Raw genomic sequence first — 16,770 nt, 5'->3', positions numbered from 1 at the left:
AAAGTGAAAAGCAAAACAACGAGGCAGGAAGGCAACGAAGAAAACAATGGAATAAAGCGCTGATAGTTTGATTGATGATCATTTTTTGTATTTGTCAGTCAAACAGCAGGCAGCCATGTATGTGACCTTAATAAACACCGTAAATCACTATTTATCCTCTTCCTTGTGATAACCCAGAAGTGGCCAGAAGTACGCGGACACATCCTCGGCCACATATTTGTGTGCACTTTTGGTTTTGGGTCTGTTTTTGCATGGGTTTGGCCGAAGACCATCGGTTTCCAAGTAAAGAAAACCTTAATGCTACGGCACGAAGTGATATTTCAGACAATAGCGTTGCATCCAACTCTGTGGCATCAGTTGGGGAGAAATTCCTCGACTGTTTCAACATGACAATGGCCACAGAAGAGTCTGGTGGCTGGCCCTGCACCGAGCTCCGACCTCAACCCCGTCCAACCCCACACCATCGGGATGAACAGGGTCTCAAAACAAAGGTTATTGTAATTGAGGGGTTTCGAACTTGTAAATAGAGTTCATGTCACATTCAAAGTCATAATTACGACAGGAAAAGTCACTTTCGATATGTCTGAAGAAAACCAAGCAAACATGGACGCCTCATATCAGCCAATCACTGCCAGCCAATGCAATTAAACCAGAAAAAGTACCTGTTTCATGAGTGCACCATTATTACATTGTCCTTACTAGTGAGAGGAGCAAAATAAAAAGTTAAATACAGTGTATCTTATGATTGTTGAGTTGCAGTCATTCAATTTGGTTAAAAGGAGCTTTTTGTAAGTTTTGCTAATGCTACATAGCTAACAAAATATTAGAAACATTGCAAGTTTAGCAGTTTATTAGCATTTCTATCGTCATTTTCCGATACCGAGTCACTGTATTTCCCAGACTGCCCAGAAGAAGTAGAGCTGTTCAGAGGGTGTAATGTAACTTTGTCTTGTAACTCAAAGGATGTCAAAGCTCTAAAAATGTGACAGTATAAGCAAGTTTGATTAGTTGCTAATTAGCATTAGCTCTTTAGCACCCTCACTTTCTATTGGTTTCTATCATTTGCATCAACTAAGCTTCAAAATATTCTTGTGCGAACGTGACTGCCAGCGTCTGTGGAGCGCTGTCGGTGATTCATGGGAGAATTTGATTAAAAACTGTTTTGGAAGTTTTTGCAATGATCAGACATCGAACCATCCACCCTGACTCAGCAGGAAACATCTGTGATGACTGTTCATTTTCGAGTAGGTGCTCACTATGAAATCTGACATGCAAAAACGTCCACGTGTACCTTTAAGGGGAAAAAAATAGATCTTACGTTGCTCACTGCTGATGAATACGGTCACTGAGCAGCTGTGCTCATTGGTTATTGTTCATCAATATCCCGCTCTTGTGTCTGAGAATAAAGGCCTGCTTGTTTGGCTGACAGGAGATAACCCAACCCTCCACACAGGTATGACAGCCAGATTTAAAGCTTAAATTAAAACTCCCAGGCCAAGCCAACACATATGAAGCAGTTGCACGTAAAAACAAAACAATTTCATTAAGTCAATTAAAGACTCTTATCTCGTCCGTGAGCCTGATTCCAACTCTACCTCTGCCTCGTCGCCTCCTTGTTTTTATTTCCCCAAATCATCACTGCCTGCCGCGATGGGATCCAAACAAATGAGATCATCATAGCTCGTTACAGCGGGATTTTGTAAATAGATTGCAATCCTCAAATTACCCAACAGACACAGGTTCGTACGCGGAGAACACGGCGTACACCCACAAGCAGTCTGAGCCAAAATAATAGAAGACAACAGCACCTATTGAAACAATTACAAGTTGTGACACTCTTAAAAAGGGAATTTACAGATTGTGAAATACAGAAAACAATCAAGCTGCCTTTTAATTTCCAGGTGGGGGCCGGGGGGATGAATTGTTGAACATCATTCTTTTTCTTTTTGGAACAGTTCGAAACAAAAGAAAACATGTTCGCCTGAGATCAGACTGCAGGCGGGGGAAAAAAAAAAGGGAACAACAGAAATTTCACAAACACGCCATTACCAGATGGAAGCGTTGGGGTGTGTGCATGTGCATGTGTGTGTGCGTGTGTGTGTGTGTGTTGTATCCATGAGGAGGGTGTGACCACAACATGCACAGAGTGGGCAGCAGCAGCAGTCAGGACTTGTGTTCACAGATTAGCAGCAGCAGCAGTGTTTACTATGAGTAATGAGCTTATGTCACTTTATGGAGGGTCTGAACGAGGCTGCGTCTTTTCACCGTGTCACAGCCGCCCGCCCGCCCGCCCGCCCGCCCGCCGCTGTGGGCGTTTTTTAAGGATACGGTGCAATCAAGAGGCCGCGCCGATGAATAGACGCAGATACTACGGCTGATTTCCTGCCTGCATTGGTGCAATAATAAGAAATAGTAATAATAACAAAGTCTCTGTGCAGGTTGGAAACAAACAAGTGAAAACAGAGCAAATAAACCCACAGATCTTTTCATACAGCTTCGCTAAGCCCTTTTTCTGCTTGTGGGTATGTATATTCAGTGAGTCTGCAGGTACGAATCCCTTTGTACACATGATATAATGTCTGTGTCAACAGCTCGCTGGAGAAAAACACAGTCAGATCTGTGTCAGTCAAGCTCCGTGTCGCTGAGTTTTTCTTACGCAAAGTTGTTTTGATTGAACTTCTCAGCTTGTTTTTTTGTTACAGGTTTGACATGAAGACGCCACTGCACTGGATACAGGACTGTGTCTGTGTGTGTCTGCGTGTCTGTGTGTGTAGAGCACACAGCTGCATGTGCATTCAGCCTTTTAATGCAACATAAACTGCAGATATGTGACTTCTGGGTGCAGTTGGCTGGATGTTGCAGCTGCAGCTTAGGCATGAGAAGATCAGTGAAGCCACAATGTCAGTAAACCAAAACCAAACCCTGCAGTGAATGAAAAAAAAAAAACAGCACAGCAGAGAGAATATTTAAATCATGAAAAACTGCTCTGTCTAACTATGACAAATGTGCTCATTTTTTATATGTATGCATCCTGAAGGTGCGGGGAAACGTCTCTCACGGCTGCTCTGTTAAAATCAATGGATTTTCTTTATTCAAAAAATCCAACTTCAGTAACAACGGTCGCCAAAAAAAAGTTACCACAAGCCCCAAAACACAACTCTTGCAACTGAATATTATATTTTATATATTTATTTTGCACTCATGAAGCAATTCATCTTCGTATATTACGGTATGCACGAATGGAAAGCAGACTGCAAGGCAAAAACGAAGAAGAAGAAATATCCCAAAGAATCCAAATATAAAGTAACACAGTAAGAAGATGTTTATTGATTGTAATGATGAATCAGAAGTAATTTAACAAAGTGATCTGAGATCATTTGACAAGTAGCTTATGCTTATGACTCATGGCCTCACTGGCAGCAGCAACAGTTAACCCACACTCAGAGGTTCGTAATAATAATAATAAATCTAATGTAAGAGAAGATCATGTGACTACACACAGGTGGGCTTTAATGCATGTGGGACCATAGACATATATGTGTGGGACAAGATGTGGGACAAGAGGAGGTTCGACTTTTTTCAAAAAAAAAAATGTAATTTATGTTGCAATTAAATCAGCCATTAATTTAAATGATGATTATTTCTGTGTAATTCAACAAAATAATTGTGTCATCTTTACAACTAATGATCCAAGAGTCATGATTCTTCTTGTCAAGACTGGAACTCATTATCATAAAGTCTGAAATGTTGTGCATGTGATGAGGAGATCATTATATAGAGTTGGTGATAAAAATAAAAAATAAACGAGGTTTTCTTTACTGTTTTTCAACTAATTGGTCAATTTACAAGTTTTCCAATTAAATAAAAAAGCTTTTATTTGCTGTTTGAGGTTGAAACCTCGCTGCAGTGTTTTTATTCAGGTGTAGTAACAGATATTTACAGATTTAACGATGAGATGAACGGCATAAAAAGTTACGACTTTATCTGCCGGTTTGGTGTAATTATCAGGAGGATAAAAATAAATAAAAAAAACTTTTCCATGTACATTCACATAAAGTCAGATTACCTGGAACTGGCTGGAGAAGTATCTCTGAGACACGACAGGCCTTGTTCGCTGATCACAAAACCAGCCGAGCTGCAGATAAATCATTACAGAGCAGCCAGTTCTGGAGCTATAAAGCTGATTATTATTATTATTGCCAAACGCCTCCCTGGAGGACATAGCAACAGGGAGATTGATGAGTTTGATAAATATTTAGCGTAATCCCTGGTTACCGTCTCCTCACCTCGGCTCTCCCCCTTGCTCACCAACTACACCAAACTAATTAAGTCGCGATCCCAGCTTTTGTGTGTTTATTGTGATTACAACAAACACGCTACAGGCTACTGTCAATCACTCATCGCTGAGGTGAACGTGGAATAAATGACATGAAGCAAGAGGGAGGGTTGGAGGCAGTTAGCAGGGGAGGAGGTGGAGGTGAAGGGGGGGAGGGCGATGATGATGATGCAGTAGAAATGCAACGGTTTCTTTAAATACTTTCCCGAGAGGTAAACGTTCCTCTGACTCGTCTGGAGAAGCTGCAGCAGAGATCGGATCAGCTGATGGACGGGACCGGAGGCCTCGGAGGCCTCGGAGGCCCGTCGCCCTCTCAGCTCTTCACCTCTTCACCTGCTGCTGCAGTGTGACGCTCCGACCTGCAGGGGGCCCCGTCCTGAGCCCCCGCCTTCAAAACCATAAGAGTCTAAATAAACCATAATAGATGCTGAACGCTGCTGAGGCCTCCCTCCCTCTGCACTGCACTCAGCCTGCTACTGTTGTTTACAATTAATGATTCATTTCTTGACTCATCAGTTTATCATTTTGTCTACAACAGCGTCAAAATGGATTATGAGAGATGTGACTTAAACTGGTACAGAGCCTGAGGTGACATTATCAACGGCCTACTTTTATTTATTTATTCATTTATTTTATCTGAGACTAGAAATAAAAACATTTCTGACAAAAAAGTGTAAATAAAAGGTCTAATAATAGTAATAGATGATCAAAATAGTTAATGAACTGGAATAGCTTTGGTTTTAAGATATCTGACTCACAACAGTACATGTCATAAATACATTTTAAATATATTTAATCTATGAATATGCTTAGTAAATGATTTTCTGAAGATCATACAAACAGTTTTTCATGTTTTTGTTTCTTTTGTTGTCTTTATAATTAAATAAATACAAGCTAATATTAGTTTAATATTAAATTTACAACATATAAAACAGAAAAAAAGAAGCAAATCGACATTTAAAGAAACTGTAGACGCTGAATATTTGGATCAGTGTCCTGTTGAGTCATGTTGTATTAATAGACTAATCAGTTTATCTAATTATAAGTTCACCTTTGTTTTAAATGTTTTTTATGATTATATTACTGTCTGTTTTAGTTTGGATTTTTAAAACCATGAACGATGTGTTAAAGAAACGGTCACATCTGATCCCTCTCAGCTGGTTTCTTTCCTCAGGTGTGTCTCTGCTGTTTAAACCTGACTCACTGCTGCTGCCGTCCACAGTGGCTCACTGCTGCCATCTACAAACCGCAGCTGAAACTGCACCAGCTCCCTGTGTTTTGGCTCCTGAGAGTCACACAAGAACAAGAAGAAAAGACAGTCGATGTGGAATATCTGCGGGGTTTGATTTAAGATGCAGACTTACAGACAATCATATTTAGCTTTCTGATACTATTTATTGGCTCTGAGTATTTACTTAACAAACCTCAAGAAGTCCCCCCATCCCCCCTTCCACTCCACTCTACTCTACTCTCTCTCCCTCTCATCCTCTGCTTCTCCTTTTCCCCAAACTGCATGTTTCCATGTGTTACAACCTTGCTGGAAAACAGAAAAAGAACTGACTCATGAGTGGAGCAACAAATCTGACCCACAAAAGCACAACCGCAAAACATTCCCTGACTCCGAACGAGGAAAAGTGCAGACTTGTTTCTCTTGGCACAGAAAAGTCTATTCTTAAGCTAAAGTTCACTTTCGACCCATGCATGGAGGCCTAACCTTTTCATAAAAACAGGGATCGGCCTGGTCAGGGAGCTATTGTGACCGCTGACTATACCAGGCCACCACCGGCACAGCACAACACAACACAGCACAATACAACACAACTCAACGCACAAGGCCTGTTTCTGCTCATTCAATAAGGCGGGAGAGATTATACCGCATCTCTCCGGCTCCAAAACCAACCAACCAACCGGGGTTCTGGTTCTGGAGGAGCACGGTCGTTTAAAACAATGGAAAAACATGGCACCTTAAATACACACAAACCGCACTCATGCAGCTAATGAGTCCTCCGAGACAGAAAACACACGCTTCAGTGGGGGAATGTGCTAATTTGGATCCAGCCGAAGACTTTACGCCGGCGAGAGAAACACACTCTCGCTGCGAGGCGAGCGTGCCACTGGCGGCTGATTGGACGGCGTGTAATGTAAACACCAATCAGAGAGTGAGTAAACCGGGCCAGTGGGCTGTTACAGAGACGAGACCGCTCATCACTCACACGGGGGTTTACACAACCATCACCGCTATTCAGCCGCCGCAGCGCACACTTTCTCCAACACTTTTCACGAACCGAGGGGGGAAAAAATCCCTGTTTTTATTAATGAACTTCGTGAGGAGTTGACTTTTTCCTAGAATTATCGCCGTCTCCTCTAATATTTCAACTTTTCATGAAGGAAGGAAAAACTGATTTGTGATGATGGGTTTTAATTTCTTTCTTTTTTTTACACACAGAAGCAATTTTTTTTGCAAAATGTTTCATTTCTCCAACATTTCATCACTTCAAAATAAAAGGAGAAGTCTTGTTTCAAGCAGCCGTGCATTTTAATATCAGCAAAGGAGGTTTTAAAGGTTTCTGAGCTTTAAAATTGCAAGATGTGGCCTTTTGAAAATCATCAAAACTATGTCAAATTTGGTCTAAAATGAACTTTCATGCACAAGAAGAAACTTTACTCAAAAATTAAAGCTGTTCATAACAAAGAGAAGCAGTCTTGTTTATATTGGAGCTGATCTAACTGGTTAAGGGCTATTAGTTAAGGGCTTAAAAGGCCTTAAAGAGTTTCTTTAAAATGGAAAAATGTTCAAAAACACTTAAGTGACAATACATGTTATATAGGGATGCACAATAACTATCACTACTGATAATTATCGGCCCATTATTGGCCAATAATTATCGGCCAAAATACACAGGTAAGGCCGATTATTATAGAGTCAGTTATAATGGGCCAATGCTGCCTCGATTTTGGACATTTTCAGTCCCTTTTCCACCCTAAGTTGGTTTGAAACAATAATAGATGTTAATTTTGAAGAGTCATAACTGTTCTTGTTGGTTATGGTTAAGTTAGAGGCAGAGCGATAATGAAAAATTCATCTTTACTCACTGCATCTTAGCCTTTCTTCACCTCAGGTGTGGATATAAACTATTAAAAATGTTATCGGTATCTATGGAAAAAAAAGACTTATTGTGCATCTTCTAAATGTTTTTAAAGCTGTTATTAGCCTGTGCAGCAGCAGTTTTGGCATTTTCAAATGTTACATTTCCATGACCCAGTCTTAATTTAAGATGTGCATTTCTTTTTAACATACCCCAGTGAGTTTTTTTTTACAGTGTAACTGGCCTAAGAAGCGGGGAAGCCTTCAGGTTTATCGTTGCCTTTCCAGTGAAAAACATGTTTCTCATGAAGTTTAAGCCTTGTGACGATACAATTTGACATAATCCAAAAGAAATGTTAAACAATGTTATCAGCCTCAGATGAATAATCAGAATAAACTCCAAAGGGGGCATTCAATACTTTTAGTTTATCTGACAATAAAAAAATCCCCAAACTTGGTTATGTGTGTGTGTGAGGTTTCACTGGAAAGCAGCATGAAGCCTTTTTTTGGAGCAGAGCTGGCAAAGAGCTGAGAAAAATTGGATCCTTGGACTATTAAGTTGATCTATTATACGCCGGAAGTCGTGGGTCCAAAACACAAACTGCACTATCAGCTACCCACACACTTGACATGCAAGTGGATGACACACACACGGGGGGGGGGGGGCAAAACAACTGAATCACATTACTAATAACAAGCCAAAAACACACTGATTGCATAACGTGCCCACAAACTGTAGTAAGTAAAGTAAGCAGTGGTATTACCGCCGGGTGTATGAGAGTAAACTGCTGGCAGGCTGCACAATCGATGCTTTAAGCCCATAAACGCATCAACGCACCGAGCAAACAGCGTGCAGCTTTGTGGGGAAACAGGCGTGTTAAATCCTGTGTGTGTGTGTGTGTGTGTGTGTTTGTGTGTCTCCGGCGTGGGAGCTTCTGCAAACCCGGATGGGGTAGAGACCAAAGGGAGAAAGAAGAGTGCAAGAGAGAGAGAGAGAGAGAGAGAGAGAGAGAGAGAGCTGTAAGAAGATAATGGGTGTGATGATGTCTTCTTGCTGGAGGAATTCGGATACGGATAACGCAGGATATAGTTGAAGGGGAAGTCTGTCTCCTGAGCGCAATCTGCACTTTTGTCTTCAAAAGCCATTAAACACAATGAAGTTGAAGTGAAGCCCGACTGCTAATGCCACCGCACTACTCGCCAAACTCTTTCCACCTTCTCTGTCTCCTCCTCCTCCACCTCCCTCTCTCTCTCTCTCCTCGTCATGTCACCAGTGAAGTGAGTAAATAATTCAGCCGGTCCTCCTGTGTCTCTCCTGTGACAGCTGCAGGTGGGAGAACTCGAACACACACACACATTCACACTCTTACACACACGCAGAGCGACACTGAGGGGTTTTGTTCATGGTTTTTCCTGTGAAGCACTTCAGTTGGAGAACACAATGGGATCGTGTCGGAGCAGATTACCGTGAGCAGGCTGGAAAGCGCTTCCCCATTTGGGCCCATTGTTCACAAAAAACTTATTGCGACCGCAGTTTCCATAATATTCAGTTCTTCTTATTCTGATAAGATAAATAATTCATGAATAATTATAACTACCTTTTTTTCAGAGCGTCGGTGTATTCTCTATTTGTTCGGGTTTTTGTTTAATGAGAACAAAGACGTTAAAATCCTCCTGGTGCTTTTATGCGTTTGATATTTTTAGCAGCTACAACAAAGACACACTATGTAAAGTAACAGAAACAGTCAGTTTTCCACTTTAAATATATAAAATTAGGCCTTTATTTTCTGTAGGTCACAAGAAACACTAACTCTAATAACAATAACAGGTGGTAATAAACCTGAAAGTGAAACTTAAACTTGCACTGCTGAAAACTGAGACCTTGCTTGGCTTTAAAACAAACCATGACACCTACTTTTAATTAAAATAAAGCATCTTCTAAATAAGAAATGTCAAATGAAATCTTTACAACTATTAAAGGTCCCATATTTTATACCATTTCCTATTTGAAGAACCAAAAAAAAGGTCTCTCATCGGATTGGCTGCAAATCCTGCACGGTTGAAGAGTGGGCGGGGCAAGGGTGGCGACTTCTTTCTTGTGACATCATAAAGTCACAGGAAGTCTTGACGGCTGGTTTTAAAGGGACCATATGTAGCTTATTTGTCTTTTTATTAGCAAAAATCAAATATTGCTTTCATAAATAGTACGTATTTACCGAAGTCTAATCACAACCGCATACAAATGACAGCTGCCTCGTAGCTTAGAATAAGTTATTTACAAATACATTGGTGGCCGGTGTACCCACCAGAGGCTGTCATGTTGCATCGCCATCTTTGAGGCTCGGTTTCTGAATACAGGCTGTGTGCATTTCTCTGTGGACTGAGGCTTTGATACTTTATAGTATCAATATAAAACGTAGAGCTGCTTTATAAATGAGAAAAGACATCGTTATCCACCTTCATATGTGTCCTTTAAACCTTTTAAACAATTCTCTGAGTGACCAAACATGCCAACTTTTCCATTTTAACATAATCTTCAGTCCATGCCGTCGTGTTTTCCCAGCAAACCAAAACCAAATACTTCGCCTTGAATTTCTATGACTTCTTCAGGTTCTTCTGATCACAACAATTTACAGCCTCTGCCACCAGTTTCAGTTTCCAACAACAACAACAACGGTAAAGTCAGAATAAAGCTTTTCAGGTGCTGCAGCTTGGCTACGAATCGAATCACAGCCCTATATGAGTTAGCATGCAGCAAGCAGCAGCAGCACTATATCAAACAATCCACCGCAGACTAATAAAGTTTTTACAACCTCATTCATAAAGTCTTTGGTCGTCTTTCCTGTGGGTTATGATAATGTATTTGGAATATTTACTTTAGGGGGAAAAGACGCCTCACAGCACAAAGACCTGAAGAACTGATCGGCTGTTCGTTCGTTCCTACATAAAGTCTCTTTTTGTTTTGTTTGTGTTTGATACTGCAGCTGGATCCCCCGCTCCTCCAGCGTCCATCCACTATTCCCTGTCCACCTCCGCCCCTGCAGAATCAGAAAATAACCTCTACTCTGTTCGTAGTGATGAAGCGGAAACCAACACCCACGCATACACAGACACACAGACCCCCATCTCAAACCAATACTACGACTCAAGCTCCCCTGGTGAACACGCTGCACTCAGATGGGATTCCCTGTAAGACGACGACAACAGCAGCAGCAAGAGCAGAGGAGGAGGAGGAGGAGGAGGAGGAGGAGGAGAAGACGAGAGAAAGCGGAGTAGCCGGTGTGAGTGATCTTTTCCCTCTGTGGTGGGACAGACTGGAAATTGCTCCACACCGCCGCTGCCAGTAAATCCAGCAGGCTCAGCTGTTCGGAGCAGGGCAGCATGTGGCGAGGAAGAAGCTGCCAGAGTCAGTTTTACTGGTGTGGAAACAAATAAACACAGGACAGCCTTGTACAGGTACTGGGAATTTCTGTCACTCTGGAGTATGAGAGTGTGTGTGTGTATGTGTGTGTGTGGCCTGTGGATGATCCTCCATATGGGAGGTGGGAGCAGAGTCACGGCCTCTGACCACAAAGGATGTGGAGAGAGAGGAGTCATCATTCTTCTCACTCATTCTCCCACTCTCTTCTTTTTTTCTCACCGTCTGTCTTTCTTCCTCTCTTCATTATTATTAGTCGCTCTGTTCGGCCACGCCAGCAGCAGCACGACCACGCCGATGTGTATCTCATCTCATCTCATCATTAAACTGAACTGATCCGCTGACTTTTCCCTCTAACACCACCATTAGATATATTAATAGAGATATTCAAGTTCCTCTGTCATAACACCGATGACCCGCTGAACTTTCATCTTCTTAGTTACAGCTGATGATGTTATAATTTTCCTTGAAGCATATCCCACATTAGCTTTAGCATTAAAGGGATAGTTCAACATTTTGGCAAATTGGCCCATTGCCATAATCCTTATAGTCATAGCAGTAGGTTCGTTATCTTTAGTTGTTGGTGCAAGCTATTTTTAGAACGGCGGAGCAGAGCGGCGAGCTGCTCAGAGCTACACTATAGAGGCTAATGGGATTTCTTGGTTTCCCTCATCAAACTCATCAAATACACAATCCAACAACTCCAAAACGCTCTGGGGGACAAGTTGTGACCTGCACATTCACCACGCTATGAGATAATAACAGAACGTTACAAGATGGAGTTGTTTTAGAGGTAAATGCAACGTGCATCAGCGGTTTCGCATGAATTTACCTCTAAAAACAACTCTGTCTCATAACGTTCTGTTATTATCTCATAACGTGGTGAATGTGCAGGTCACAACTTGTCCATGAGAGCGTTTTGGAGTTGTTGGATTGTGTATTTGATGAGTTTGATGAGGGAAACCAAGAAATCCCATTAGCCTCCGTAGCGTAGCTCTGAGCAGCTCGCGGCTCTGCTCCGCCGTTCTAAAAATAGCTTGCACCGACAATTAAAGGTAAGAAACCTACTGGGATTATGGCAATGGGCTAATTTGCCAAAATGTTGAACTACCCGTTTAACGAACAGTTGCTTATAAGCAAAGTTATGTCTATTTCTTTTCAGCAATTCATACTCCAGCTATAGGAACAACAGCATCTGTCCGTCTCACATTCACAAACCCAGAAGTTTCAAAACTAAACTTAAATTAAAACACTACGATATAAAAGGTTACAGAAAACCAATTAAGACTCTTAGCTCATTGTTTTGGTTTTACTGTACATTTCCTGGACCAGCATCTGTTTGGTATGAAGGATAAACCGATTACCTTCTTGTTAGTTTAGTAATCTATTCATTTATAATTGCAGTATAATCCGATACCATAGCATCACCAAGTGATGTGTGAGACGAGCTGCCTGTTTTACTCAGGGCGTCTAGACCGAGTTAAACTCAGTGATAGGCTATAATCACGCTAATCGCATCCAAAAATGGACGGGGGCTTGTTAAGAAAGTGCTACCATTGAAAGGCAGTTGTCTCATGTTCGCATTACAAATAGGCTCATTATCTATGATCTGACTAAGCTCTTGGCTCCGTGTCCCACCCAAACCACCATGGCGAAGGAGGATCAGCGCTGCCTGGAGACTCTGTGTCAGATCCCAGTTTTTTGGAGGGGGCGGGGAGGTTCGGAGGAGGGGGTGGTGGTGGTGGTGGTGGTGGTGGTGGTGGCGGCGCCGAGGGATCTCCTGGGATCACCGCGGAGCTCCGAGACAAAAGGGACATTGTGGCACAGACTGACCCATCCAAGAAAACATTACTTCCTGTCCCATCAGCTCCAGCATCCTCCGCACATGAAGCTGCTCACTTCCCAGAACTGAAAAGTCCCCCCTTTTTTCTAACATCATCTGCCTGTTAACCGTTTAACAGCAGCAAGTCAGCAGCGCCGAACCGACCATATGTAGAGCAGACTCACTCACGCACAGATGTCACACACAACGTCTGACTGAAGAGTTTCATAATGACTTCATGAAGACAGATGTAAATCAGGGTGGATTTGCAGAAGATGATGAGTCTTTGCTCATTTCCTGGATGTCTGGATGCAGCAGCGGTGAAAAAACTCGAGTAATATTACATTTAACAGGTAGTCTGCTGCTCATGGTGCTTCAAGTTGCATCCATGCATGTGTAAGACCATTAACTGTGAAGCACTAAAAACCTCTAATTACTGCTGCTGATCACTTTCCAAAAGCATGAGTCAATTTTTATAACTTTTCTCTTTCCAGGAAGCTGCTGGCTGCAAATTTTTTATAAGCTAAACTATGAAAAATCAACTTTTAATTGCTCCAGTGGTTGACACTTTTTTTTTATTATTTAAAGAGAGAATAATATATTTATATACAAAATAGTAGTTGGAAGGCACTCGCATCACTCAGTGGAAATTAGGTGAGATGGTGAATCTTTAGATCACAGAGCCAAAAGGAGAATAAAATGAATGCATTTTGTTCAGTAGCGTGTGTTGTTATGGAAAAGCATCAGCCATTTCCCACTTTGAAAATGTGAAATCTCCCTGAAAACACCAGTAAACCGTCATTATCATCAGGCGGTGGCAGCGCGTTTCCATGTAACAACGGAAATGAATTATCTATTGTAATGTGAAGTGGTGTGATGATGTACAAAAACGGTTTGCAACCTGCCAGTATTTTATTTCCTCTTCTCTATCATCAGATCACATTTAACTAGAAGTTTATTGGGGCGTAAGTCTAAAAACCAGTTTTCCTTTTGCAGCTGACACACACACACACACACTTTATCACTGTCTCCTTGGTTTGGTTTCAGATTGACTACGATTACATCATGTTTTTAGGAAGGCATGTTCACCGTTATCAGGAAGTATATCAGCTCTTAGGCCTTTGTCTCGCTTTTCTAAACAAACACAGGTGCAGTAAGTAATTCCCAGGAATGTTTGACTAAATTCAATAGAAATTTAGTTGTAACTGGGTTTTTAGTTCAGAGGAACAGAACCTGACTGAACGACATCGCTCTTTCCTACCTTGACGTGACTCTGGGCGCCGAGGTTGTAGATCTCAGTCGGCTTCACCTCGTTGATGATCTTCACCAGACAGGTGCTGTCAGTCAGGTCGCCGTAATGCAGCTTCATGTCTGACAGAAAGCAAACACACACACACACACTCATTAATTCACAGACCTCACTCAAATCGGAGTCAGAGACAGAGTCAGTTTATTTGCCATTTGTGGAAGGAAACCACATTGGAAAAGGGTTTGCGAGAGCTCAAACAGGAACACTTAAGACAATAGGACAATAGACAACCAATAAACAGATAAAATGTTCTTGCATTGCTTGATCCACTAAAAAAAAAAGACAGAAAGGGCATAATATCGTCGAAACTCTGCATGTTTTTCTCAGAAAATGTGCTTGTTCATAATATTTTTTGTCAAAGGATAAATACTTAACTGTAAATATCTTAAAAATGTACTTGTTTGCACTAAAACAAAAAGAAAAGTTTAGAGTTCTTGTTATTTATAGGTTTTTACAGTATGCTCTTATTTTACCGGTCTGGTCCACTTGAGATCAAACTGCGCTGAACTAAAATGAGATTGACACCCCTGCACTAGAGCAAAAATAATGTTGGTGTTATGTTCACTCAGTTTTTGATACTCTCCTTTATATCGGACTGACTGGGGCTTGTTACGATAAAAAGTGTAATTATTCATTTGAAAGTCTTTGCAGTTACAATTTCGAAGGGTTTACTGCAGTGCTGTATTGAAGCCATTTAAAAAAATTCTGAGTTAATGAGTTTATATTTCACTTTAAATGTATTGCTACTTTATTTTTAAGCTGCCTTTTTGTGATGACGTTTTTATGTTGTTATATGTATATGAGCTGCTGGATATAAAATAAATACTGTACATGCACACTATCTATCTATCTATCTATCTATCTATCTACTATATCTAAATACATGCAAATACATGCATATCTATCTATCTGTCTATCTATATATCTCTATCTAAATCATTCATCTAGTAAAATGTCGAGTCTCCAACACGTATTTGTCACAAGTCTGAATTATTTTCTCCCTAATACTATTATCAGCCACATAAATCCCATATCAGTCAGGTCCTTAGAGTAATTCAAGCTTCCTGATCCTTCACATGTTCAAATGCTTTGAGAAGTTTTGTTTTGTTTTTGTCTAACATCAGAGTAGGAACGTGTAAACAGACACAGACTCTGAAAAACTGACATTTCATTGACAGAATATCACATACAACAGATTGAAACTATAGGTCAAAAGGGCTCTGGTGTAACTAAAGCTTCACTATCATCTATTCTCCACTCTTAAGTTTTCAATATAAAGTGTGTTGTCCCACATTTTGGACATGAATAGAGGCGACTTTGGTCAAGGGTGTCTGAGGTCTGTAGGCTGGTGATTAGGGGTTTGCAGAGGGAGGGATAACAAAGAAAAAGAAAAGATCAGCATGTGAAACTATTGGCAGCTGCCATATTTGGAGAATAAGCTGCTCTTGTGTTCTTAGTTGGAGGAAAAAAATAGAAGAAGAAACACGATAAAACAGCTTCTTGGCGTAACTGAGAACTGACGCGGCAATTTTTGTACAAGAGGTTATTAATCATCATCAATCATGGAGTTCTACAGTAGATTATAGATGTGTAGTTGTCATCATCTGTTACCAACTCATTTCCTGTGACCTCTGATGCCTGGTGAATATCTAAACCTCTATCTGTGATGGAGTAAACGGGACACTTACTGCCTCCACTGTGAGTCTGGGGGTTCGAATACAGATGCTCAATACGACCGGTGTTGAAGGAGCTGGAGCGACGCAGGATACCATGAACCTGAGAGAAAAAGGAGATTTATACAAAGAGTTAGATTATAGATATCATCAACATAGTGACCTAATTCTGATTTATGGATCATGTTTTTGTTTTGTTTTGTGTTTTGTTATCTTAAAAAGATCCTTAAACCCTTCCTACAGACTTTAAATCAATCTCTCCACTGACTTTGTACACAGATTCACAGCTGAGCACACAAACACCTGTTCAAATGCAAATGTTTGAGTATGCAAATAGAAGATCAACAACAACAGTGTCACTGCCTGGTGACTGGGACCCTCCAGTCAGAGCAGAAGTGACACAGATGCACTAACAACTGTAATACCGAGTTCCTAAAGGCCGATCAGTATTACTTAATATCACTTGTTATGGTAACTTAAAAATCTTGAAAACACATATAAGCGGCCAAATAAAACCTTCTCAGAGCATTTTTTAGTTTAATGGTAACAATCGAACCTTCAGCGTTAAAATCAGAGCAAGACAGGAAACAGATTAGAATTTGACATTTTTCAAGTTTTTATTGTATTATTTCTTTTAAAATAACATAGCAAATGCTTTACAACCTTGTTAAGAGAAGTGCTAAATAAAGTATTATTTTTCCTTTTTCTTCTTTCGCTTATCAAAAATTGTACGGTTTTGCTCAGTTGCAAAAGTGTGGACGTTTCTCCATTCGTTTATTTGTCGTTTTTCTTTAATGTGTCTGTTTTGTGTTGTAAAAAAAAAGTTGATACAACAACACTGTGTCACAGCCCCGGCTCGCTGTGTTTTTAATGCAGCCTGTGTGATCTGTGATTTGTGATCTGTACTCCATGTTCTGAGGAGGGTGTGTGTGTGTGTGTGTGTGTGTGTGTGTGTGTGTGTGTGTGTGTGCGTGTGTGTGAGGAAGCTCTGCTGAGGGAAGATAACAGGACCTGATCCGAGGAGAGTCCATTAGTGGGAGGACGCTGTGCCCTGACCTGACTTCCTTTATTCACTGTGCACTTCCTGCCTGCATGTGCGCTCCTCTTTAATGCCCCCCCCAACCCCT

At 41.0% G+C, this 16,770-nt stretch overlaps 2 protein-coding genes across 2 annotated transcripts in view; one reads left to right on the top strand and one right to left on the bottom strand.

The window, feature by feature from the left end:
• LOC310985199 (tetratricopeptide repeat protein 14-like) overlaps positions 1-16,770 on the top strand; it is a 408,748-nt gene that overhangs the window by 2,540 nt on the left and 389,438 nt on the right. The gene's annotated exons all lie outside the window — the stretch shown is intronic.
• The window catches only part of gmds (GDP-mannose 4,6-dehydratase), a 191,949-nt gene that overhangs the window by 154,630 nt on the left and 20,549 nt on the right, over positions 1-16,770 (bottom strand). Inside the window, exons 3-4 of the mRNA XM_083970734.1 lie at positions 15,659-15,746; positions 13,923-14,032 (exon numbers count right to left, since the gene is read on the bottom strand). Of these exons, the coding sequence (XP_083826860.1) occupies positions 13,923-14,032; positions 15,659-15,746 (198 nt within the window). The remainder of the gene's footprint in view (positions 1-13,922; positions 14,033-15,658; positions 15,747-16,770) is intronic.

Source organism: Trachurus trachurus, assembly GCF_905171665.1.
Source record: "Trachurus trachurus genome assembly, chromosome: 4".
Classification (NCBI taxonomy): domain Eukaryota; kingdom Metazoa; phylum Chordata; class Actinopteri; order Carangiformes; family Carangidae; genus Trachurus; species Trachurus trachurus.
The sequence above is the reverse complement of the archived record's forward strand: the minus strand, read 5'-3'. Positions and strand labels throughout refer to the sequence as shown.